The 26,873-nt window shown below is 38.9% G+C and overlaps 1 protein-coding gene across 1 annotated transcript in view; it reads left to right on the top strand.

Annotated features, from left to right (window-relative positions):
* Positions 1–26,873, top strand: part of cpt1a2b (carnitine palmitoyltransferase 1A2b) — a 52,536-nt gene that overhangs the window by 8,630 nt on the left and 17,033 nt on the right. Inside the window, exons 2-13 of the mRNA XM_030406762.1 lie at positions 1,053–1,195; positions 2,056–2,195; positions 3,745–3,922; positions 4,183–4,284; positions 4,447–4,584; positions 8,760–8,837; positions 9,110–9,217; positions 10,917–11,004; positions 12,692–12,887; positions 18,895–19,083; positions 20,542–20,647; positions 21,397–21,513. Coding sequence (XP_030262622.1) covers positions 1,055–1,195; positions 2,056–2,195; positions 3,745–3,922; positions 4,183–4,284; positions 4,447–4,584; positions 8,760–8,837; positions 9,110–9,217; positions 10,917–11,004; positions 12,692–12,887; positions 18,895–19,083; positions 20,542–20,647; positions 21,397–21,513 — 1,581 coding nt within the window. The 5' untranslated portion in view covers positions 1,053–1,054. The remainder of the gene's footprint in view (positions 1–1,052; positions 1,196–2,055; positions 2,196–3,744; positions 3,923–4,182; positions 4,285–4,446; positions 4,585–8,759; positions 8,838–9,109; positions 9,218–10,916; positions 11,005–12,691; positions 12,888–18,894; positions 19,084–20,541; positions 20,648–21,396; positions 21,514–26,873) is intronic.

Genomic DNA, 26,873 nt, shown 5'->3' on the forward strand with positions numbered 1-26,873 from the left:
TTGCTCTCCAGGTCAGCGAGCGGGTCTCGTGACTGAAAACTATGAATAAACTGGACTGGTCAGACAACACTGAGGCTCTCTACTGCAAGGGACAGAGCAGGCTGTTCTTTCTGAGGAAGCTCAGGTCTTTCAATGTGTGCACTAGGCTGTTACGATTGTTCTACCAGTCTTTGGTAGCCAGTGTCATATTCTTTGCAACAGTGTGCTGGGAAGGTGGCCTCGGGAACGGTGGTGCCATCTAGCTGAACAAACTGGTGAGGGAAAGCCAGCTCTGTGGTGGGGATGAAACTGGACAGTGTGGAGGCGTTGACAGAGAGGAAGATGAGAGTAAAGCTGCAAGCTGTAGTGGACAATCCCTCTCACCCTCTCTACACCGAGCTGAGGCAACTCAGGAGCATGTTCAGCCACAGACTCATCAAACCACGTGCCTCAAAGTGCTTGGGGTGCTCTTTCATACCATCAGCGATCAGACTACACAACACCGCCATCACAGCTCCCAACAACTCTTTTGTCAACTGATGAATTTCAAACACACACTTCACTGTCACAAAGACTGATTGTTTCTTCTTCTGTTGTTATTTATTATCTCAGGAACCCTGTACATTGCAGAGTTGCACAGGCACATTTATAACATATTGCACATGTTGTGCACATACAAGGACAGTTGCTGCATTTTTATCTTTATTCTAAGAGTTTTTTATTATATTTTTTTAATCAAATTGTTATTTTATTCTTTCCAGTATCTCTCTATTATTGTCTCTATTATTTCTCTCTGTACTGCTGTGTTACTTGCGATTTTCTTCCAAGGGGGATAAAAAAAAAAACCATCTTAATCTTAATAAAACTAACTATAGAAGTTTATTTTAACATTCTGCCACAGTCCCAGTGATGTATCTAATATTATCAAGCTGTCTGGTAAAAAAAAAAGAAGAAGAAAAGAAGCGAAAGAAGTTGTTGAAAATGAATTGTACTGTCCTCACTCTAAAAAACAATTCATTTTTCGTCAATAAAAGAAACCTTTATAAATGTTTTGTTCATTTGTGTTTCCATAGCGATGGCGGAGGCCCACCAGGCGGTGGCATTCCAGTTCACCATAACACCAGAGGGGATTGACCTGCAGCTGTCCTATCAGGCCCTGAACCAGATCTACCTGTCCGGAGTGCGATCATGGAAGAAACGAGTCAGCCGCATGAGGGTAAGGATTATGGGAAATCCCTTGTGTGTGTGTGTTTGACAGTGTGTGGTTCTTGTCCTCATATTTTACATTTATGCGTGCTGCCATATTGCTCAAAGCAATATGTATTTGACTAAAAGTCCAGAATTTTTTATATCTTTCTATCACTTAAATGTTCCCATTTTATAGTGTAGGCATCTGTTAGTTGAATCTGATACCTTAAATTTGAAAGTTGTATAGTCAGCACAGTGAGGGGAGGTGTGTCTATTTTTGTTCTATTTTGTAATGGGTAAATGGACACTTAAAACACGTGCTATTTATGTCATGTATCTCTAGCCACAATGACATTTGTAATTAATTGTTATTTATTTTGTAAATGTAACTGAAAGGCGTTTTTGCACACAAAAGTTTGTCACAGAGGATTTTACAATCTACACAACATATGATGCCTGCCGTCCTGACTCCGCTGGTATGGACGGTTGCCTCATGTGTGCAGTGGGGAGCTTAGTGCAGAAGGCCTTATTACAGGGTGTACATTCCCAGGTGTATAGGTGAGGAATGCTGAGCCTTTCCGAACATGTACTGACATGCATGTTTGCCACTGCTGTTTGTGACAAAAACATGATTTACATTACACATCATGTACGGTACCCATCTTGGATCAACTGGATCAAGAGATATGGATGTGAAATATGCAAAAAAAACAAAACGTTGAAGGTTCTTAAAGGGAGCATCAGTTATTTAAATGTTGAAAGTTATATGCAATAACCTCTAGTTGGCTCTGAAAGGACTCTCTCTTTTCTATGGCCCATGTCAGTGTAACAGAGGGGGAACAGTTTAACCAGTCACAGTGCTCACTGCTTCTTCTTTTGTGGTTACAGAACAGTTTGATCAAGGGAGTGTACCCTGCCAGCCCTTCCTCCTGGCTCTTTGTTGTCATAGCAATTCTGGCCACCATGTACATGCGCTCCGATCCCAGCATGGGGCTGATCACCAAGATACAGCAACACCTGCCACTAAGGTACACAGAAAACACCCAAATGACCTCTGTCTTTAGTTTCTTAGACAGACAATACAGCTGTTCTTTTCTCTTTTGCATATTGAACAATTTTTTTTTATGGCTATCAGTTGTTATGTCTCCAACAACATCTTGCCCGAAGTTGAGCTAAACTGTTAAAATGCTTATTGATGTCAGCAAATTGCAGTTATATCAGTTTGTTTATAGGTAACAAGAAATTGCAGTTTGTCCACTAGAGGGCACTAACACGTTTATTTTCACTATGTGAAATGTGCAACTTGGTATATATGTTGGTCACGTAAAAAAACCCCCCAAAAAACAAAATCTAAGGGATCTTCATCAATTTCACAAAATGCTATCAGCTCGATATCAAGATCAGCCTCAAAAAACCTTGTTCGTTGAGCTATTCTTGAGAATGCTGCCAGCTGAAAGTGACAGTTCCACTTCAAATAGCAACCTGCCACAGTCACTGAGGAGGAAAAGGGATTTCTGCTGATCCAAGCAAACATCACTTAATAGTAAATAAAGCCAGTGAGTCATTACGGATCAGTGTGGGTGTGGTGAGGTGAACTCTCACCTACTTGCCTCCCAGTCTTTTCACTAACTGTAGCTTCACATGCTTACAACATCGCTGACTCACTGTCTACCACATAGTGACACACGCACACACACACACACACACACACACACACCTGCTACATTCCACCCTGATAATCTTTGTTCTGCTATGAGAGGCTACAAATGGGATATATGAGCAACACTGTATATAAAATATGAAAAAAAGTGGATACGTTTGAAATATGGAGTATGTTTTCCTCCTATTCTTATATTTGTCCTGATTTTATTGATCATATGTATTACTTTAACGTTGATTACATTCTTAATGCATTTTTGATTGCATGTCTCATTGTGTTCTGCTGCTCATACTGCGTGTTATTATACTCTTATGTGACTGAAATATTTCTAATTCACTTCTTGATCGACCCAGCAGATGTAGCTGTTGTACCTTCATGACCATTTAGAGACGACTGTTCCAACATCTACTTTGAAAAAAAGATCAGAGATTTTCTGTTCACACTTGACTAGACTTGACCCTCTTTAATCTCCTTCACAGATTTGTTTAAATTAACTCTTATTTGCTTCTTTGTTAAAATAATTCATCCCCCTGGAAGGTGTCGCATATCGAGATACTGATTAAACAGTGTGATTATTACACAGGTGTGCCTAATGAAATGTGTGACATGTTACATGTTTTTGGACTTCATATGAGCTTTCCTCACTGTAACTGGACACCTTGTGCCTGCCATCTAGTTTACGTCATAGCCTTTGTCATTAACTGCCAATTTCTGGTTAAAGAATGTTCTTAAGCTGCCTTTAGTCAAAAATAACTTAATGTCCTAATTCTTCAAATATCTCTGTTTTCTGTGTTTATATTATTTCTACTTTTCAGCTCCGGGTGACATGACAAAAGTGCTAAAGTGAACTTTTTACCACTAACGGACATATTGCTGTACATAGCCGGTAACTGTTCTGTCCCCCTCCCTCTGTCCAGTCTTCATGTGTCGCTCAGTTCTCAGGGTCAGACCATGGTGTCAGCGCTGGTCTTTAGCACTCTGCTGTGGCTCTCTCTCATCCTGGCGCTCAGATTCTGCCTCAAGCTGCTGCTCTCCTACCACCAATGGATGTTTGAGCAGCACGGCCGAGTTTCTAACGTCACCAAAGTCTGGGTGGTAAGATGACCTCCTACTTTGTGTGACAGCACCCTCGTGTGGCTGTTTTGCATATGTTGCCACCGACACAGATTGAATGAAATAATCTTTTTGTATATTGGTCGTTGTCACAGCATGGTGTCAAATCTTAAACGAATGCTTTAAATTTACAAGTTGTATGATCCCCACAATTAAAAAGAATATTTTGTTGATTGTTAATACCCATAAACTGTGTTGAAATGGTCATACAAAAGTGTCACAAATCATCCTCTGTGTTTTAGACCCTGCTGAGATTATTATCAAGCAGGAAGCCTCTGCTGTACAGTTACCAAACCTCTCTACCTCACCTGCCCGTACCTCCCATCAAAGACACAGTGAGCAGGGTGAGTGGACGAACACATTATCTTTACATACGCTATCGCTTTATAAATTGTGCATTTATTAGTGACTAAATTATGAAAATGCAACAGCAGAACAGAAATTAACAATAATTGTGCATCCATGAAGCAGGTTGTAACTGATGCTCTGTGCTCTTTCTGTCCCAGTACCTGCAATCGGTGCGTCCTCTACTGACAGATCCGGAGTATAAACGAATGACCGAACTGGCCAATCACTTTGAGTTAAACCTGGGAAACCGTCTGCAACGCTACCTGAAACTCAAAGCTCTGTGGGCAACAAACTACGTAAGTGTACACAGTCACAAGCCAGAGCTGAAACAATTAATTTGATAATTGATTAGCTGATCCCCCTAAAATGCACTTGTAGCAATATGTCGTCAACTAAACACGAATCATGTTTCAAGTGAAATTCTCCAGCTTCAGCTCCAGCTTCTCAAATGTGAATATTTTATAGCTTTCTTTGTTACTTATTAGAGTAAATTGAATGTGCTTTGATTTGATTTGTTGATCTGTTTTTTAGAATATATAACCAGGGTTCGTACGGGTGCTTGAAATCCTTGAAAGTGCTTGAATTTCAATGTTGCATTTTCAAGGTCTGAAAAGTGCTTGGATTTTAGTTTAAGTGCTTAAAAGTGCTTGACATTTTAACTCTGTTTCTTGGCAAAATTGGGATCAGACTGGATAGTTTGCTTAGTACAAGGAGAATTAAAATCAGTGTGTGTGTGTGTGTGTGTATCATCACACATGCAGCCTGGTAGCAATAGAGAAGGACAGCTGAGGAGAAGGTGAATTTGATGCAATTTGGACTGATGACATGTTCAGTATTAATAAACTTTGAATAAGCGAACAGCTTAAAAAAGTTTATGTCAAAAAAGAAAATTGTTCTCAGGTCTCTCTTTGTCTCGGTGCAAGTGTACCTGAAGAACGCCAAGCGGCTTCCCTTTTTTTGGATAAAACTTTGTGTTCTCCTTTAATTTCTAAAGTTTTTGCTATTATGAAACATCATTTTAGATGTTTACAGCATAATACAATGTACATAATTGTGATAAAAAAAAAAAAAAATAATAATAATCATGAGTATATATATTCCTGTAGATATGTATTTTACCCCAGCGATAAGGTACTGGAAAAGTTTGAAAATGATCCTTAAAAGTGCTTGAAAAGTGCTTGAATTTGACCTTGAAAAATGTGTACGAACCCTGTATAACACATATGTGAACTTTTAAATCATCTCATCCGTCTCATAACTTTAAAGACTAAAGTTCATTAATTTTTTCCTCACTGCTGATGCTTCATATCCAGACCAATACACACCCACGTGTAAAGCATTCAGCAAATGAACGATGAACTTATCGCATACCTGATTATGTCAGCTCAACAACATCAGATTAATGTCACCACTTGAAGCAAGCAAAGCTGAAAACGGAGTCAGGATCATTCCCATGGAATGATGTTTACTCACACGAGCATAGCACAGTAACAGTTACAGCAGTCATTTGTTGGGAAAATAAGAGTAAACACTCATCTGTGAAGAAAACATTTGGTTCATCCATAGTGGTATAAAGACAGTATAATTCCACTGTTTTCTTCATCCTGGCTCCAGACCTTACTGTGCGAGAGAAGCACGAGAATTAATAGTTGACAGAATTCATTAATGAGTTTACTAGCTGCTAGCTAGTGGATGGTGGATGTAAACTGCCACTCGGTGGATGTAAACTGCCACTCGGTGGATGTAAACTGCCACTCGATGGATGTAAACTGCCACTCGGTGGATGTAAACTGTCACTCGGTGGATGTAAACTGCCACTCGGTGGATGTAAACTGTCACTCAGCGGATGTAAACTGTCACTCAGTGGATGTAAACTGTCACTCGGTGGATGTAAACTGTCACTCAGTGGATGTAAACTGTCACTCAGTGGATGTAAACTGCCACTCAGTGGATGTAAACTGTTACCCGGTGGATGTAAACTGCCACTCGGTGGATGTAAACTGCCACTCAGTGGATGTAAACTGTTACCCGGTGGATGTAAACTGCCACTCGGTGGATGTAAACTGTCACTCAGTGGATGTAAACTGCCACTCGGTGGATGTAAACTGCCACCGGTGGATGTAAACTGCCACTCGGTGGATGTAAACTGTCACTCAGTGGATGTAAACTGCTACCCGGTGGATGTAAACTGCCACTCGGTGGATGTAAACTGCCACCGGTTGATGTAAACTGTCACCGGTTGATGTAAACTGTCACTCAGTGGATGTAAATGGCGAACCAAGGGGTTATTGGGGTCACACAAAGTTATAGCTTGTTTTTCAAATCACATAACGCCAGGGAGTAAGAGAGCACAACCCCCATCCTGGCAAATTTATACGTTTAATATGCCTCCCCAGTATATCACTGTAACACAAGTACCAGTGTTTACAGGATTAATGTATTTTTTCTTATCTGACACCAGCTGTAGTGGTGTAACTCAAACACTCGCACCTTGCCAACTTCAAGTTGAGAACATTTCCTTTCAAAAGTTTTTGCTCGTGAAGATCAAAAATGTCAGATGAGTTTAAAAGACTGACCCATCACACCTCCTACACACTTTATGTCCCTCTGCTGCCAGCGGACACATGGCAACCTCGTGGACGGTGCACTTTGCAATCATATGAAAAAGAAACATCTGCGTGCGGTGCATTAAATCAGCAGAATTAGAAGAAATTTGTATTCTGTGCGATTTGGTGCGCCCCACAGTTTCTGAGTGCTACACCACTGTTGTAAATACAAATCTCAGTTCTTTAACAACTTGTCAGATGTAATGTAGGTGTTAAGTACAAACATGCCTTGTTATGTCATAACAGTGTTATGTCTTGAAGCTTCTTATAGTCAACATGTAAGTAATGCTCTCACTGAAGTTACATAGTGCAGAAACAAGTGATAGGGTGGCAGAGTGGCTGTGATAGACACCATTCATACCATTACAAGTCACTGCACTATCAAAATTTTGAAGGTGTTATTCTGTGGTAAAACGTGCCACCCGGCTCACCCAGGCTGGGCTGAGCTGCGTGTCGAAGTGCCCTTGAGCAAGATACTGAACCCCAAATTGCTCCTGATGTTCAGTTGGCACCTTGCATGGCAGCCTCCGTCATCAGTATATGAATGTGTTTGTGTGTGTGAATGTGGCGAGTACTGTGAAGTGCTTTGAGTACTGGAAAAGGGCTATATAAATGCAAGTCCATTTACCATTTACATAACTTTGCTTTAAGTAAAGGTTAATACAGTTTTTTGTATAAGGTTTTCCCCATAAAACTGTTGAAACGTAGGTTTTCCAACAAGCCAGTAATAAAGATGGAGAAAGTGACAAGCTGTCATTTTCATGTAGATTAATGATTACTTCTCTGGTTTATACAGTGGTGTGAAAAAGTGTTTAAATGTTTCAGATCATCAAACAAATTTAAATATTAATCAAAGATAACACAAGTAAACACAAAATGCAGTTTTTGAATTAAGGTTTTTATTATTAAGGGGGAAAAAAAAGAAATGCAAACCTACATGGCCCTTAAGCTTTTGTCTCATCAGTCCACAGAGTATTTTCCAAAAGGTTTTGGGGATCATCAAGTGGTTTCTGGCAAAACTGAGACAAGCTTTTTACGTTCCTTTTGCTCAGCAGTGTTCTTTCGTCTCGGAACTCTGCCATGCAGGCCATTTTTGTCCGGTCTCTTTCTTATGGTGGAGTCATGAACACAGACCTTAGCTGTGGCATGGGAGGCCTGCAGTTCTTATTTTGGATAAGTCCTCGCTGCTCTCTTGGGGTATTTTTGTTTTGCCGGCCACTTCTGGGAAGGTTCATCATTGCTCCATGTTTTCGCCATATGTTTTCACTGTGGTTCACTGGAGTCCCAAAGCTTTAGAAATGGCTTGATAACCCTTTCCAGACAGATAGATCACTGATCACTTTCTTTCTCATTTGTTCCTGAATTTCTCTGGAACAAACAAACATCTGGAGCATGATGTCTAGATTTTTGAGGATCTTTTGGTCTACTTCACTTTGTCAGTAAGCTATTTAAGTGATTTCTTGATTGAGAACAGGTGTGGCAGTAATCAGGCCTGGGGGTGGCTAGAGAAATTGAACTCAGCTGTGATGAACCACATTTAAGTTATGTTTTAACGTGGGGGGCAAACATTTTTTTCACACAGGACCATAATAAAAACCTTCATTTACAAACTGCATTTTGTGTTCACTTGTGTTATCTTTGTCTTATGTTTGAATTTGTTTTAAGATCTGAAACATTTAAGTGTGACAAACATGCAAAAAAATAAGAAATCAGGTAGGGGGCCAACACTTTATCACACCACCGTATGTGACTGATTTCATATTTTAAACACAGTACAAAGCACAAAAAAACATGTGCAGAAAGAGAGTTTTGCTTTGCCCTGTTTGTTTCATAAAAACCGAAATGTGTCATGTTTTTGGTTCCAGGTGAGCGACTGGTGGGAGGAATACATCTACTTGAGGAGCCGAGGTCCCATTATGGTCAACAGTAACTACTATGGCATGGTAACCAGCTACCCTTCCTTCACAGTAGTACAGCTACTGCATTAGAAAAAGACTGGGCTAAATCTCTAAAAACATTTTTGTTATCTTTTTGCACCCTTTAAGATAAAGTTGAGACAAAATCAACAGTTCTTTTTTATTTTTCAGGACCTTTTTTTCTTGCTTACATCTTTCCTACATTTGACTCCTTTTTCCATTTGTACTTGTTTCTCCAAAAGCATACATATTGAGAGTTTGTTTTTGCTTCCATGCTGTTGTTCTGTGTGCGTGCTAAGGACTTTCTATATGTGACGCCAACGCCAGTGCAGGCAGCCAGGGCAGGCAACACCATTACTGCCCTGCTGCTTTACCGTCGCAAGGTCAACAGGGAGGAACTCAAACCGGTAAGACCAAAAACCCTTTTTGCAGAGTTGGCTAAAAATACACATACACACAAAACTGTATTCTTACTATATTCATTTTATTTCCTTTAAAGTGAAAATAAAACTTCGGATTGGAAGTTGGTCGACTATTAAAAAAAAACCACTATGAAATTTAAAGACTGCAAAAAAAAGCATCTTTTTTAATTTCTCTTCAGCCCGTCATCTAAACATTTGGCCTGCTGTAGCATAAAAATGAAAATACAATAAAAATGAAAAGAAACATTTCTCAAAAAAGCATCTGTCCTTTTCCCTTTTAATGTTGCCCAACCGTTTATGCCTCTCTGTAATATGAACAGACATAGACACATAGACACACTTCCACAGAGCAAAAACTTAAAAGTTGTTGGTTATACACTAAAAGAATAAAGTGAATGAATTTAAATGTGGACCAAAAATATGTTTCGATTATCCAGTTGGGTGTGTTATTGGGATTTTATATAATTTTGGTAACCTCACAACCTCAGAGCATACAAAGTTGTGCGCACCCCCTGTGATCTCTGGCGCCCCCCTAGTGGGGGCCTGGACCCCCTAGTTGGGAACCACTGCACGAAATTTTTTTGTTTGACAGCAGAATCAACCAATGTAAAGATCTAAACTGCTGCTGTCATTCAGCCTCAGTTTCAACCTTCACCCTGGTGGAGTTTCTGTCTGGGTTAATTCATTAATTTTTCATAGTATAAATGCAAATTGTCACTTGATGTATCTAGACACATATTTATGTATATAGACTAGGGCTGTCAAACGATTCATATTTTTAATCGCGATTAATCGCATTTTGTCCATAGTTAACTCAAGATTAATCGCAAATTAATCGCACATTTTTTTTTCTGTTCTAAATGTACCTCAATGTATTTTTTTCATGTTCTTAATACTTTTAACAACATAAGAAAGGGCAAATATGCTTGCTTTATGAAAATGTTTATACAACACTTCAAATCATGCAGGGAAATAAAAGGCTCAAAAAATATCCCCTCACCCTAAATGGGATCAAAACATGGTGATGTCAGCTTTTGGCGAGGGGGGGGGCGGTGGGTTCTCTGCATCTGCCATGTGTTTGGCTTGCAAATTATATTTGAGACTCGACATACATCAATTGTAACTCATTTCATGACAGTAAGTGCAGATAATTTTTGTCCTATGGACCGAACCATCTGGCAGTGTTTTGAAAGTGAATTTGCCGTTCATAAGTCCTTTCTCCATTTACTTTCACTTGCGCTTTTCAGTCCACCGTGTTTTTCCCGAACCGCCAACCCCGCTTCTTCTTCTGATTCCCTTTCTTATTCTTCTGCCACCCTCTGGATCAAGACTACAGGTGCCACCAACAGCCGTAAATCAAACAATGTGCGTTTCTCTTTTTTTTTAATACCGAGCGTTAATCGCGCGTTAAAAAAATTAAGGGCGTTGAGAGGATGTTGCGTTAACAGCCCTAATATAGACATGTTCAGTATTGATAAACCTTGGCCAAACAATTGTCCCCATCATGTTAAAAATGATCTGCACACTTGAGATGTAATTATATGTTTTGACAACCTCATCCAGAGTGTAAAATACTTTGAATGAGCACTTCTTGATAACGCTGCACCGACATTTAATTGAGGGGATGTACACTAAACAGTAAATATTAGTAACGTGTGTGTGTGTGTGTGTCTCTGTGTGTCAGACTCGCGTTCCAGGCACTGTCATTCCTCTGTGTGCAGCTCAGTGTGAGAGGATGTTCAACACAACACGCACACCAGGAGACCAGACCGGTAACACACGCACACACGCACACGCACACACACATACACTGCACACACTCTGCCACAGATGCATCTTATAGTTTCATGTTTATTCAATAGTGTCAACTGATGTTTGTACACTGAGCACGTCTCCCTGGGATGTTTAGTCTGAAATTGAGAATGAACGTGCATTCATATAGGGAACACAAGCACACAAATTGCTTCATTCTTAGACTAAATGGCAAGAACAAAATGGGAATGGGCAGTGTGGGCAAGTTCACTTTCTACACGAACTAGTTCAAAGTTCAGTTCACAAATTTTAAAATGAACTAGTTCAGTTCATAGTTCATAATTCAAAATTTTTAACTAAGTTCACAGTTCCAAAAATGAACTAGTTCATAGTTCTTTTTTTTTTTGTCAATATGTTGATGTGAGCTATTATTTTTCAAAATTATTGCCACAGCCCATATAGAACCACAGACGGCTATTATTCTATCAGTTTTAACACTGAAACTGCAGCTCTCCCACAATATTCTGCAGAACCAGGTTGTCCAGCTGCGGCTGGGAGATGAAGACAGCGGAGCCGCTACTGTACGCCGTTAATGTGATTTGGGTGGTAGAGGATCTGTTTTGGCTCGTTGTTGCCATGTCTTTTGATTTTTTATTTAGTGCACATACCTTGAAAGGCTAGCCGGGTGCTTTAGAGTTCAAATTAAAAATAAAATACATAAATAAGTAAATAAATAAATCATTTTAAAAAAAGAAGAAGAAGAAAGGGAAAAATAAAATAATAAATAAATAGATCGTTCAGACAGTGGCTTCAGGGAAAAACTTTTCATTATGACTCAGTGAGGTATTACTTTTTTGTTACTTAACAAAATCAGAGATTTAAGCAAAGAGCTCAGTTCCAGGAGAAAAGGAGCCAATTTAGGTAGTGATTTTGCTAATTTTTGTTTGTGAATAAAACATTTTGCATAGGATAACAAAGTTCGTCGGGTGTTCAAGAGCATTATCTTCTGGGTTAACATGGCAAATAACATGTTTAAGGGTAAGAGAATGGACAGAGAGCAGCATAAAAAAAATGAGATTCAACATCACTCCAAAACTTTTGAGATATATCACATTAAAAAAACAGATGTGAAGCCTTCATTTGTTTTTGCCTCCATGCTTAGCACATTGATGACGCATGCGGCGGTGCGACTCTGTGGAGGCTGGTGTTGCCAGTGTTCTGTCCGTTCGAATTAATCTGTGTTCGTTTGGTAATGCCTCACTGCATGTTGGTATGCAGCTGTTTCTGTCTGAAATAGTTAAGTTTCGTTTTGATCGAAAGTAAAGCGAGTTACACAAACCTCTCGTCCAGCATCCTTTCTAGACACAACAGCCAGATTGGGTGTTTTTCCGCTACATCAAAGCCTGTTCACGGTGTGTTTTAGCCGGTTTTCGCCTGGAAGGCTCGATGCAAATCCGGCACTCTCTTGAACGAAGTTAAACTGTGAGAACGCGCCGCTCACAAACGCCGGAATGAACGCGTTAACTATAACGTTCATCAGGCAGAAATACAGTACGTTCAGTTCACGTTCGCCCAAAATATGAACGAGTTCATGAACGCGTTCAGGGAATGGGAAAGTTCACTCAGACATCTGACTGAGTTGGCAGGCTATAAGAACTTAGAGAAATCATTGTTTAGCCAGGGGAATAATCCTCTCTTCCTCCACAGATGTGCTCCAGCACTGGCAGGACAGTGAGTTTGTGGCGGTGTATCACAAGGGACGATATTTCCGCCTGTGGGTGTACCGAGCAGGCCGACTACTGTCCCCCAGGGAAATTGAATACCAGATCCAGAGGATCTTGGATGACCTTTCACCACCGCAGCCTGGAGAGGATAAACTGGGAGCTCTCACTGCTGGAGACAGGTAGGAATCAGTCGGATGGGGCTACATATGGGAATGTTGTTGGTGTGAAATGTAGTTCTATTGGCCCTCATTTATCAAACGAACGTACGGTAGAAAACGGTGCGTACGACAAATTCCACGCAAACTTCAGCATTTATCAATTTGGACGTGAGCGGAAACTACGATCAGATCTCACGTCAGGTCTGAGCTCGTGTACGCAAATCTGAGTCTGTGGATTTGCGGTGCAGCGCAGCAAAATCTGGCTGAGTCTGAAAATAATTATTAAACAAACCTCAGCTGTCATTAAGCATAAGCAGTCACATATTTAGAACAGATCAAAACGGATTCTTAAAACGAATAAAAACATTTTTAATAAAAAAAAAAAAAGCCTACATTTTTACTGATACCACTTTTTTGTAAAATAAAATATGACAGCTAATTAACGAAATACCTAATAACCCCGCTGGCAAACCCTGTTACAGAGCAGGAGCGCAGTTTCCCCCATCTCGGAAAAGTTTATCTTCTTGCCAGTGTTTCTTCTCTCCATGTTTGACCTCAGTGGGCGAGGCCTCCGAACCAGGAATATTTAAGGGCGTAACATGTTAATGACGATCAAATTCAGCCGCTGCATTTATCAAGACCTGATCATTCGTACGCTGGAATTGGTCAGATGCGAATGTTTCATAATTCACACGTGTGTCCTGTCGTAACACCAATTCTGCGCTCAGATCTGCACCCGATCACGCAAGATTGATAAATGAGGGCCACTGTGTTTCTTACCCTTTTTATTTGTTTAACCTTTTCTTTAGTATTGTATCATTATTGGTCCAAATGTTAACAAATCTGAACCTGCTAACTCTTGATATACAGTATATATGCAAGTATTAAAAAAAAAAAAAATACACCAATGGAAACAAATGCATTTTTCAATTTTGATAGCCCAAAAAGAAAAAAGCTTTTTTTTGCTTTTTAACGTCAAACCTTCAGTTTGGTAGGTGAATCTGTCTGAGGTTTTGAATGAAAAAGAGGATCGTTTTTTTCACTTGACACAGAAATGTCCGACCGAATTGGCTAAATCAAAGTAGATGAGCAGCAACAGTTTAGCACCAACAATGTGCTAATGTATAATCTTGCAAACTGGCCCTTTTCATCATTGTTTTCCATCTGATCTGAACTACAAGAGTACAAATACCATATAGAGTAGAACAGTCTGCTGAAAATTTAAACTTGGACAAAGATCAATTGAAGTTGTTGTGGCTGTATGTGGCAGTTGGATGTAAATTGTGTTTAAAAGCGTGTCCTTCCACAGGCTACACACAGCTGTGATTATCTGATTGCTGGGTGGCCCCATAGTGGACACACCTCATCTGTGTAATGGCTCAGTATGCTGTTCATATGTGATTACATACAGCTGATATTGTAATCCATGTTTGCCTAAATCTAATCCTCTGATCAGAAATATTTAAACAAGGTCATTGGCATAGTTTTGTTCGTAGTTTTGTGCCAGTGGAGTGTTACTGCAGAGTGTCAGGGATTTATGATAATCTCAGGAAGGCATTCAAAATTCTTAGTTTAGTTTCAGTGCAGGAGCAGTGATTTCTGTGGGAGACAGTTACTCCCTTTTGCGTAATATGACCTCTTTAAGAAGTTTGGATGTTGCTTTGGCTCCATTTGTGTATTACTGTCTCTAATCTCCATGACCAGCGTATCTCAGATCACATTACACAAAAGCAAATTACAGTAATGGTATCTTACTGATTGCAGTTGCACTGTAGATGACAAAAACATTAGTCCTTTTCACGCTTCTTTGTTTTAATCTGAGATTAGAACAAATGCAAGACAGGGTTGGAGTTTGTGACTTTATAAAGATGGAAGTTGTAGATTTCAGGAGCCATCCCTTGACACCACTTGGAAATGGGGGAAAGAATATTTTGCTGCCATGGACCAGCTGTCACAAGCAGTATTTAAGTCGGGGCAAGTTGATATTCACACTATTAAAGTTAATTCTGATAGGAAGTAAGTGAGAGTTCAGAAGAACTGCACGTGAACTGAGCAGAAGAATGACTAGGACCAGGAAATGAGGGTGTGTAATAACTGTGTGTGTCGGTCTTTCTGTCTGTGTGTGTCTGTCTGCTCACCCGGATGTGTGTAATTGGTGCCAAAGTGTGTTAGTGCTGATGGACAGCACAGATAAGAGAGCAGTTGAAAGGTTTGCCTGAGCATTCTCAAAGAAAAACAACTGACACACAGCACAGTTACAAACATTCACCACATCCTGTGACCCACCTCCTGTTGCTTTGAAGGTCTGCATATCTTGAAGAGGTAAAGCTATCTGTGTCAGAAGTTGAGAGTTAAGTCATATTCAATGATCAGAGAGAAGCTGCAACAGGCCTAACTAAAAACAGACAATAAATGACAGCCAAGTATGAATCACAGCACTTTTGTTTTTTAAACATCAACAATACATTTTCAAATGTCATTGCCTAAAGTTTTCTGAAGTGGGATTGTATGAGATACTTAGTCAATCAGTTACCTGCAGTAGATGACAGTCAGGTCCCTGACCACGGCTAAATTGAAACTCTCACCAAAATGCAACCTAGGGTCTTTTACTCAACCCAACTCAACTCAACTTTATTTATAAAGCACTTTAAACAGCCACAGCTTGGAGAAAGTGCTGTACATAAATAAGAAATAGAACATAAAACATAAAAAACAATATAAAAACAATAACAATGTTAAAACAATAAAAACAATAATACACTAAAACAAGAGCAGAGTCTCATGCTGGGTTGAATGCCAAAGAATAAAGATGGGTTTTAAGATGGGTTTTAAGATGAGTTTTAAAAATGGACAGCGAGGGGGCTTGTCTGATGTGCAGTGGGAGGTCATTCCATAGTTTGGGACCGGCAGTAGAAAAAGCCCTATCCCCTCTGAGGTTCCGCTTAGACCTCGGTACCTCCAGGAGCAGCTGATCAGCTGACATGTGGCACCGGGCAGGAGCATAGGGATGGAGCAGCTCAGAGAGGTAAGGCGGGGCGAGAACATTGAAAGATTTAAAAACAAATAAAAGAATCTTAAAATGAACTCTAAAGTGCACAGGCAGCCAGTGGAGGAAGGCCAGAATGGGAGTAATGTAGTAGGGGGGATTATCGACAAAAAAGGGCCCAACCATTACGCAGAGGATAGAAGCACCAAAATTGGCATAGATACTCCTTTAGGGTGCATCTCATCATTTCAGAAGGGGTGCCCAAATTTTCCAGTCCATTAAGGTCATTTTTAAATGGAAAATCCAAGATTACTTGGCTTGCAAATGCTTGATTCTCCCATTTTGTTTTTTGCATGTGATGTATATAGACCACAATCAAATAATATGTGCAATATATCCCATGAAAATAATGTCACATGGCTTTTAAACAGCTTTAAAGAGAAAAAAAATGGTTTAATTGAAAAAATGGTCAGAATGAGAAGTCATTAAATGGAGCCTCATCTGAGTGGGAAATTATTTGTAAAACACAAATATAAATGGTTTTAAAAACTTTCACAATAGCTTACCTATAACTTTGAACGAGTAGTTTATCGATCAAATGTTTATGTGAGCAGAGATGACGCCTTACATTGGGACTCGACTCACTGACATAATGTTATGCCAATGTCAGCATTAGCATTAGTAAATGTTAACTCAGTAAGATATGCTAATAATTATGATGCCCAAGTTAAAGTATTGTTGCTCCCAACCCAAACTTCCCCCTCCTGAAAGGAAGTGTATGCCACCAAAGGTAGACATGTTCTCTCATCTGGTCATTCCACTTCAATGCCAGAGTGTGACCATGAGGAGGCGGACACAAGAGTATGCTCTACTAAAAGGTGTGTAGATAATTGTAGTAAGAACAGTGGATACAGACAGCTTTTTTTTTGGGACAGCTTCTTGACAACTACCCATACATCAATATGTGGGTAGCTTTTGGCATGGGGCAAAACATCAATAGAAATACACATCAACAGTATTTTCAAAACCCTCAGGAAGGAAACATGTTTGGCTCTTCCAGGTTTCCACGCATTAAGGCACAAAATCAGTATGGGCTTCATGGAAATCATTTCCAGAGGTAACAGATGCCTTCATTGCCAAGACTGCATGTCCTTGTCAACAGCTTAGCCTGAAGCTTGAGTGGCACACACGTGTTCTTTCCTATAAAACAAGTGACCTTGAAAAGTTCAATGATCTCAGGAAGGACCTCCTATCACAAAAATGTCTGTCAATGCAAAATGTATCCTCTTTGTAACAGATGATACATAGTTAGCCACTTTGAATTCCTTTCCTTTTTTAAGGTGTTTTTCCTGGGCTTTCAAACAGCTACCAATTCTGTGGGCGGCCATTTTTAATTTCTTCAAAAGCTCATTTCCTGTTTGCAGTTTTAGGGACTAAATGATAAAATCATTTTCAGTCGAGTGCTAGGGGCAAATACTATGTTAGCATCAAAATCTCTATTTTTAAAACACTAAAAAAGCTCGACACAACATGAAGCTTTGTTGAAGTATTACCAGGGTCTCTACACATGAACTTGTGCATTGAGAGCATTGTTTGTGTGCACAGAGTTTGCTAAAAAGACAGTTTTTGAACAACTCCTGTTAACAGTTGCTTGTTCGCTCACCGCTGTCCTGACGACCGAGAAGTGTTGATCTCCGAATGCAACGTAACATGGAGACTCTGGTACATTCACAAAAAGTACCGCTTATAGCCCTACATCAAAATACCCAAACTGTCCCTTTAATTTGTTAATCAGACAAAAACAGTTAACATTTGTTTCAGCATCTGAATTGTGAGAATTTCACTGTCAAACTATTCAAGTCACGGATCTGGGAAATTGTGACGGTCATTTTCACTATGTTATAGCTTTTTATAGACTTAATGAAATTGGTCAGCTTAACAACCAGGCTACTGCCTCATGTCTGCCTTGCTTATATAGAATTGTTTTAAACTTACAAAGGCAAGACTTTGACTCTTCAGCTTCCCTGTGTGGCTGTAACCACCATTGCTTTGAGCTGAATGCTAATGTCAGCATGCTAATGCAAATGTCTGGTTTGGGTAAGGCAAGTTAAAAAAAAATTATTCACCAAAAATAAAGATTCCAAAGTTAAACAATATTACCATCCTCCAGGGATTCAGCAATAATCAACGAAATATATAAAAATTCAGTTAGTATAAATTTTGGTTTTAAAATCGGTCCCTTGTATACCCTCTATTAATAAAACAAATCAATAAAGGATCTTCATAATTTTATTAGTTCTTTTCAGTTCATTACTGATGAATAAACTGTCCTCTGAAATAAATCAATAAAGGATCTCTGAAACATTTCTGACTCTGTTGGAGCTACATTCATAAGAGGCAGTTGTTTTTGTTTCCTTTGGATTTGATGATTTAATTTGAAAAAAAAAAATCCTAAAGGTGGGATAACCAAATGTCTGTACAAAATCACGTGGCAGTAATTGTTGAGATATTTCAGTATTTTAGCTCTGCTACAGATGTACAATCAAAGATCTTAACCTGGTTTCTGTCCAAGAGTTTCAATGTAAATGCTGTTTTTGTTTAAAATTGTGCTAATCTAAGTGCCTCTTTTTTTCCTTGAATGTTTTTTGACATTCATAACTCCAGTAACTTAAAACATTGTTTTATAATTTATAAATCAACACTTCAGTCCTTGTAGATTGTCCTGACAATTGGATAGAAACATGATTTATGAGAATCTGACATAGGGAGGATACAGTGTTGTAACAAGTATCACCAAATAAATCTTGCTCTCTGAGTTTAATGTGTCATCTTTATCATAATTGAACATCTGCAGTTTCCTCTCTAATGAACTTTCTGTGCTCTTTGGACTTGGGACTGCCTGTGCTGTTATGGGCAATTAAAACACTTTTCATAAACATTTGTGATCACTCACACATGCGTGTGTGTCTGTTGGCAATTTATTTGGTCTGACGCTTATGATAATATTGATCATTATTTTTAAATTTTTTATTGTTTGTATAGAATGCCTTGGTCTCGGATGAGGAAGCAGTACTTCAGCTCCGGCATCAACAAACGATCACTGGATGCCATCGAGAGGGCAGCCTTCTTCATAACCTTGGACGATGAGGAGCAAGGCATGAGGGGAGAAGACCCAGCAGGAAACTTGGACCGCTACGCCAAGTCCCTGCTCCATGGGAAATGTTATGATAGGTGAGGAGGACGCAGAGGACAGACATTAGATGGGTGTTGAGAAACCATTTGGGGCATTGAGAACTCAAGCAGAAATTTGTTTTCTTACTTATGCTTTTTAGCTGCTTGAATTCATACTTTGTCAGTCTCCAAAACTGCGAATCACCCCATTTTTTTAAATACTCTGCATTTCTTAGTAATTAAACTACAACTCCTTTGTTTGCCTTGAGTAACTTTAATACATAAAATCAATGTTTAAGATTAAATAAAGTGTCAGCAGACAGACAGTGTACCTTTTCTGAAATTGTACCAACAGAAGGTTCTTAAAACCATCCTAGGCAATGACAAAGGATTCTTTTACTCAGTCTTGAGAAACCGTAAAACTACCACAGTGACATTCACAGAATCAACCCTGTTGCAGCCACAGCAGGATTACATTTAAACATTAGTGATGAGTTGTGGACAGGACAGAGGCAGGAAGCTTAGGATAAAGATGAAGTGAAACCTTTTGCTCATCGGGGACATGTTAGCATTGTTGAGCGTCAGTAGTGCCAATTCCGGAAAGACTTCGACAGCGGAATCTGCCAGAGGACCCTCAAATTGGGCACACTCGGTGAGAAAGCGCTGGGGTCACACACAAAATGGGAAAAACACCAGTTAGCTTCGAAACGTCTCCAGTGAAGTAATGTAATCACACACTTCTGTAAGCCTTTGTAACAGGTTCCCGGTCCAAGTTCATCCAGTTCTGCTTAACCCAAACTCTGCACCGCCTCGCAGTCGAGCAACATTTAGTCCCTCTTTGGTCCAACTCCGACATTGAAAGCGGAGGTGCTTTTGATTTTGAACACCTTGTGGTGCATGCACACACAGCAGGTTTATTAGAGTTAAATTAAATTCTGTGATAAAAACTATACTTAAACTACTAAAATCACTTGTTAAAATAATTAAAACTAAACTTAAATAAAAAACAAACTGAAAAACTAAATCAAAATAAAAACTAATACCAAAGCTGTAATAACCCTGACACACACTCACTTACTCCATTCTTAATTGTTTGAGCTGTTCTGTAAATGGCAATAAATGTGGTTATTTTTTTAAGTAATTCTGGGACCACATTTTTCCTTACTTTTTCATACTTCGTGTAAGTCTTAAATTTAGTTCAAAATGGTCTTAAAAGGGTCTTTAAAAGTCTTAAATTTGACTTGTTCAAACCTCCAGAAACCCTGGAAAGGCCTTATCAACCCCTCTGTGTTTGTAACAGTGTTACATTGTAATCATTTTTAATTACCAGGAAAATAACATGAAAGGGTAGTTCTTCTCTGCTCAAATTTGCATGAATATTACTTGCACATAAAGTATTTTTTTTTATTCAAAGAGAACCTGAATGTTTAAATATATAAGTAAAACCTTTTATAAAAACCTATTCATATCTCTTTAATTCATAGCTTTTTTTTTTTCTATTTCTGTCCTACCCCTTAGGTGGTTTGATAAATCCTTCTCCATTGTGATCTACAAGAATGGGAAGAGTGGGCTGAATGCAGAGCATTCCTGGGCGGATGCACCGACAGTGGCGCACCTTTGGGAGGTTTGTTTTTATTGGCTTTTGTTTTACTTTAATTCGTTTTATGTTTATCCAGCACAGTCAAAGTCAGGGAACCCATTTATAAGAAAAGGCTGAAATTAAGATAATGATGATACTGCTCCCATCGCCACAGATGCTGCTGCAGCTGAAGTCAGCCTGCTAAATATTTTTGTGATGACGTCATTAAACTGTTGACCCTACTGACGGACTTCCTCCTCGGGGAACATCTGACAGCTGAATTGAAATACAAAGTCAATCTCACATCACTGAGTTCTTTACTGTGGTGTCTCAAATGGAAAAAATTACTTGGTTCAGGTTTAGTACAAGTACGAAGGATCTGTATTTTCTATGCTATACAATTATGAAAAGTAAGAGATTCAATTACAGATGTAATAAGAAAACATAATCATCATCAGAGTTGCAGCCTCTCACACTCCCAGCCACAGCAGCAGCTGGTCACACTAATTGGGTTAACTAGCTTCGGCTAATTTCGTTATTGTGTTTAATACATAGTATAATTTTATAACACGCATGCTTTACGCTACAGTAAGACAGTCAACAGGTCAGAGGAAAAACAAAAGAAGTTGATATTAAAAGTTCCACTGTGACCTTTTGGGATCTCTATCAAAGTAAAATAAGCAAGAGATTTAAAAATAATGGATAGAGCAGTAATCCTATTTCAATTTGGGCTGTATGTGGTATTTAAGTTTGTATCTAGATATGAATTTTAGCACACATCTCCCCTTCTCCAGTATACGCTGGCCACTGATGCCTTCCAGCTGGGCTACACTGAGGACGGACATTGTAAAGGCGACGTGGATCGCACGCTACCCATGCCCCAGAGGCTTGTCTGGGACATCCCCTCAGAGGTACGTAGGCCCTGCAGAAAGTGTGTTTCTGTTTAAACATTCTGCCCTTTCTTACTCAGTTATTACACTTGTGTTTGTGATTGTTTTCACTGTATCCATTAGTTTAAGAGCATGTGCTCATCAGACCATGCTGACTTTTAGGATTCTCCTGAGACGTTCAGATAGATCTTAACTCACTTAAGGGTATTATGTCAGAATACCAGTTTAGATTAAAATGATATATCTTTGTCTTTATGATGAGAAAATGAAAAAGTCTTTGCTTCCCACGCTCCCCCTCCATGACATGCAGCTGCATCCTGTGTACAGAGCAATGATCAGTTTGCTTTATCTATTTTTTCAATCTATTGCTCCCAAAATCCTACATGCAGTCCCAGATGACTTTTCTGATGACGCATGAATACTTATTTCTTAGGGCTGTCATGATACACCAAACTTACGATTCGGTTTGTATCACAACTTTTGAACCAAGGTTCAATACAAACCTCGATTATAATTTTTTTTAATTAAACATTTACTTGATGTAACATTCCAATAACTTCTGTATATGATACTCGTTTGATATTATTAGAGACGCAGTATTGGCAAACTGAGCCAGTGTCTATTCACTAAGTGTTAATCATGAAAAAAAGACCCTATGACGGTCAGCCCTCCTGACCGAGACTTCAGTGAACTTTCCCCGAGAAAACATCCTCCATCCTCGCTAGGGGCAGAGTCAGACAGATGGTGATTATGTAATTATGTTATTTTAGAGTGAAAAACGTACCTTTGTCACTTTCCAGGATATTTGCTGGGACAGGATCCCAATCGAGACACAGTAAAACAGCATCCATATGATTATAACTTATCCGCGGGTTTAGATTGACAAGGGGACACTGGGGAAACACCTTGAAAACACACACGTCATCATCATGACATGTACCGTCACGTGTCTTTAGGAGCAGCTGCGCTGGCTTTCTGTGTGAACTACACAGTGGTTCGTCTTTACTCCGTTTCGCTCTGTGTGAACGACCAACGGCGGAGAATTCGCGATCCACCGCTGTGGTGTTAATGCAACATCTCTGTGTGAAAGCGGCTACTTATAGCTCATAGGGCTGGATCTGCACTTGAAGTTTGTGTTGCGATTCTGCCTTCTCACACCGTGAGACAGATTTGTGGATCTGAGTGTCGCGATTTCAGTTTCGGTACGTGTGTCTTTACAGCCCTATTATTTCTAAGAAGTCACCAGAGGATAAAAACATAATTCTAAATACCAATCAAATCATTCTACTATAGTATACAAAATGCTGTGCATGGCAAGATAACTCCAATGTATAATGTTCATATACAAAGTATTTGACTTGATTCACACTAAGATATCAGTGATTATAGAAGTTGCTCAAATTCTGTGCTGTGAGCAGGAACAGAGCATGACTCACCAATAACATTTATCATTTCATTTGTTTAACTAACTGCTGTAGCCTACTAACACCAGAGTCCATAAACTGGCACACCTTTTTTGATGCTGATAATATCAGCTTTAAACAGATCTGCACATTGTGAAAGGATCATAATGAAACATAAACAGCTTTTTTGGCAACTTTCCTCTATTGTGCTCTACCTAAGATAGTTCAGTATTGTTGATAGATGTCAAAACATGGAGCCAAGTTAATTTCCATAGTCATCAGTAATTTTTCGTCCATTAGTGAATCCAGTCCTTAAGTTTAATTTCCACATTGCATTTAAAAACTAAATGCTGTAAAGCTGTGAGAGAAACACCTACAGTACTGCATTAAAATGGTTGTTATGAAATCAGTGAACCAAAAGTTCACTTCCTCTGCTAAAGTGACTGCTGAAATTATACTTGTTGGCCTGAGAGCTGTGCAGATGAGGAAGGGAGGAACAAACATTCCAGCTGTGATGGATCAGGGATAAACAATAAGGAGAGCATTTAACCAGCAATGGCCTCTGACCTTTAGTTTTAAGTTCAGTTGATTACGTGGGCTTTCACACTTTCACAATATAATAGGTCAGCCAGTAAGCGAGTATTTAAGCATGTTCTTTGACTAATAAACTCATATGAAATATGAGTAGGGGTTACAGTATTGTAAACTGAGAACTTAACCCTGTAAAGCCTGACCCATCAAAACATTGTCAGAAAATTCTAATTTTTTGGAACTGAGATGTTTATAAAACCTTTTAACAAAATCAGTTCAAAAATGTTTTCTATATCATTTTGTTTATGAGATATTTTTTGTATCACATTTGATACATTGGGTGTTTTTGGCAACTTTTTGCTCAAAACAGTGTTGATTTAAGATACAAATCTAATTGTGCAAATAACATTTTGAAAATATAGAACATCTTAGGCAGCTTCTCTCATTGTTTTTTTATAGATAAAACTTTTCACAGTCTTTTTTTTTCACTTTGTGGTCGGCACAAGAACAGTTTCGGTCCTTGTTCAGGCAAAAATGCACCTTATACCTTCACAGTTGGCATGTGAGAGATGATTGCTGGTGCAGTGCTTGCAAAATAGTGTGTGATTGTATTGTGGTAGGATTGATGTTGATTCCATTACAAAAATGTGACATGACCATTCAGGGATAAATACCTGCAGTATCAAATTTGATACACCCTTTTTTAACACAGTTTAACTGTAATATAAAGAATGAATCATAAAGTAATTATGCATTGATTCAATACATAACATATTTACTTGAAAAAATGAGTAACAATATAAATGTTATTCCTACTGTAACTTCTTGTAAACTAGCAAAGATTTTCCTGCCAAAAGTGTGAGAATGATTTAATGACAGCGGCCATTTTGAAAAAGCCAAAAAAAGTCCTTCCACTGCCTGCAGTGGAATGATTATCCACTAGTGGGCAGAATACATGTATCAGGTGATATACAACAGGTTTTTAAGGAAAGTATTGATTATGTTGACAAGATAGATTTGAAACTTGCGTATCAAATATGATACAAATGGTCATATAGGGTTAATGCTCCAGTGCATTTGTGTTTGTAGAGAAAGAGGAGGAATATAGTGCTGTGACTGTGCCAAAGAGTCTTTACATGACATAAGATGGAGGAGATCAGTTTCAGTTCCAGAGTCACTGTAAATGATGCTGTCTCCCCCTCGTATCAAAGTGGGGCCAGTGATTATCTATATCTTTTGGTCATGGAAAGAAAAACCATAACAATACACTGAACAAAAATATAAAGGCAACACTTTTGTTTTTGCTCCCATTTTTATTTATTTTTTTCCCATTATATACACAAAAGAACCATTTTTCTCAAATTTTGTTCACAAATCTGTCTAAATCTGTGTTAGTGAGCACTCCTCCTCTCCTTTGCCAGGATAATCCATCCCACCTCATAGGTGTGGCATATCAAGATGCTGATTAGACGGCATGATTATTGCACAGGTTTGACCACCATTTGCCACACATCTCCTTCGCATAGAGTTGATCAGGTTGTTGATTGTGGCCTGTGGAAAGTTGGTCCACTCCTCTTCAATGGCTGTGCGAAGTTGCTGGATATTGAACATGTTGTATGTCCTCATTTCCAGTCATTATTTATACTGGCAACCTTTCAATAAACCTGAAAATCGTAAAAAAACAAAAAAAAAGTAGATAAATAAATCATCAAATGCTGAGGCATTTGCCCGTAGAGGGTCATTCTTGATAGATTATGCTCCTGGGGCCTCATTTCTAAAACCAGATCCATTCTAAAAGTTTATGTGCACAAAAGACAAAAAATAAGATAACTGTGTAATACTGTACCATGAAACTATTATTTATAGTTTTATCTATATTTTGTAAGTGATAGTACTCTGTTTGATAATTTCTCAACAATAGTCAATTAACCATAGACCATCAACAATTTTTTGAAGTCCTTTTTATAGTCTTTTCAAACAGTACTAAATACCATACACACAGCCTAAACTCTGTCTTTTCAAATATTGTATCTAAATGATACAGAGTGATGCTTCTTTCCTAAAAACAAAAGCAGAGATTTGGATAATTAAACTCTCAAAAAGATAAGTCAATTATTGTTTTTTTATTTTTAAATGATTCATCGTTCATTAGTATCTCCTACATAATGGGCCATAAAATGGGCCCTATCATATATAATGTAATAAATTAGACATACTTATAGTGGTAGAAATACAGCAACCTTTAAAACATGGCTAACTTAGTCTTTATGTTGCCCCTTTTATGCTCACTGGTACAGGATGCTGCTGACTAATCAAGCAGTAGATAAGGCCAAAATCGACACATGTAAGAGCAAATTATAACACTGATTTTGCACTTACATTTTTGTTTAACATGGCAACATATAAAGGAAAATGCATGATGTCAGCGTAGTACTGATATCTAAAAAGCTGGTTCCGAAAGGACACTGTAAAACATAGCATGATAATGTGCTAATACAACAGTCAGTTGATAGCTGAACGAAAACAATGTATATATTGTGTAATGTTAATCACTCAGCGTGATCTTTTTGAATATATTCCTTTTTGGTATTTGATGCTACACACAAGTTTCAAACAAGTTGGGACAGTGGCAACAAAAGACTGGTATGGTTGTGGAATGCTCAAAACACCTGTCTGGAACATTAGACACGTGAACTGGTTCAGTGGTAACAGGTCATTGCACCGTAATTGGGTATCAAAGGGGCATCTTTGAAAGCCTCAGTTGTTTTACAGTTTTTGGACACAGCATGTGACCCCTAAGACTGGAAAGGTTTTGCTCTATCCAATGAGCTGTTTTGGACCACATGGAACTCCAGACAGGACATTGATATATGTAGCTTTGAATCCAGGCACAGACATTACACAAAGCTGAGGCCTCTTCAGCTGTTAAATATTTCTGTTGTTTGCATGAGATGCTGAGTGGGAGGAGTTTATTTCTCTTTAATTTAATGCAAATGTTGTTTTGACCCCAAAGGTTTGTGTCCTGGGGTCGGTCAGTTATTCAGATTCAACACACACATTCTGTTTTGTTTAGGTCTAACATGCTTGTGCTCAACTGCGACCACTAGTGGTGCACAATTTGGCATTTGGGACCTTTGACAAATCCGTTTGTCTAAATTCTGTAACCTTAAAATTTCCCCGCAGTTAATTGTACCAATGCTGCAGTCGAGACCAACAACGACAAAGTAAAACACAAGTTCCAGTCCAGATCCAGCCCTATGAGCTATAAGTAGCCCCTTTCACACAGAGACGCCGCATTAACACCACAGCGGTGGTTTGCCAATTCTCTGCCGTTGGTCGTTCACACATCGCACCGCTGAAGTAAAGAAGAACCACTGTGTAATTCACACAAAAAGCCGCCACTGCTGCTCCTAAAGACTTGGACGGTACACGTCATGATGATGACGT

The sequence above is a fragment of the Sparus aurata genome, chromosome 23 (assembly GCF_900880675.1).
Source record: "Sparus aurata chromosome 23, fSpaAur1.1, whole genome shotgun sequence".
NCBI classification, from domain to species: Eukaryota; Metazoa; Chordata; class Actinopteri; order Spariformes; family Sparidae; genus Sparus; species Sparus aurata.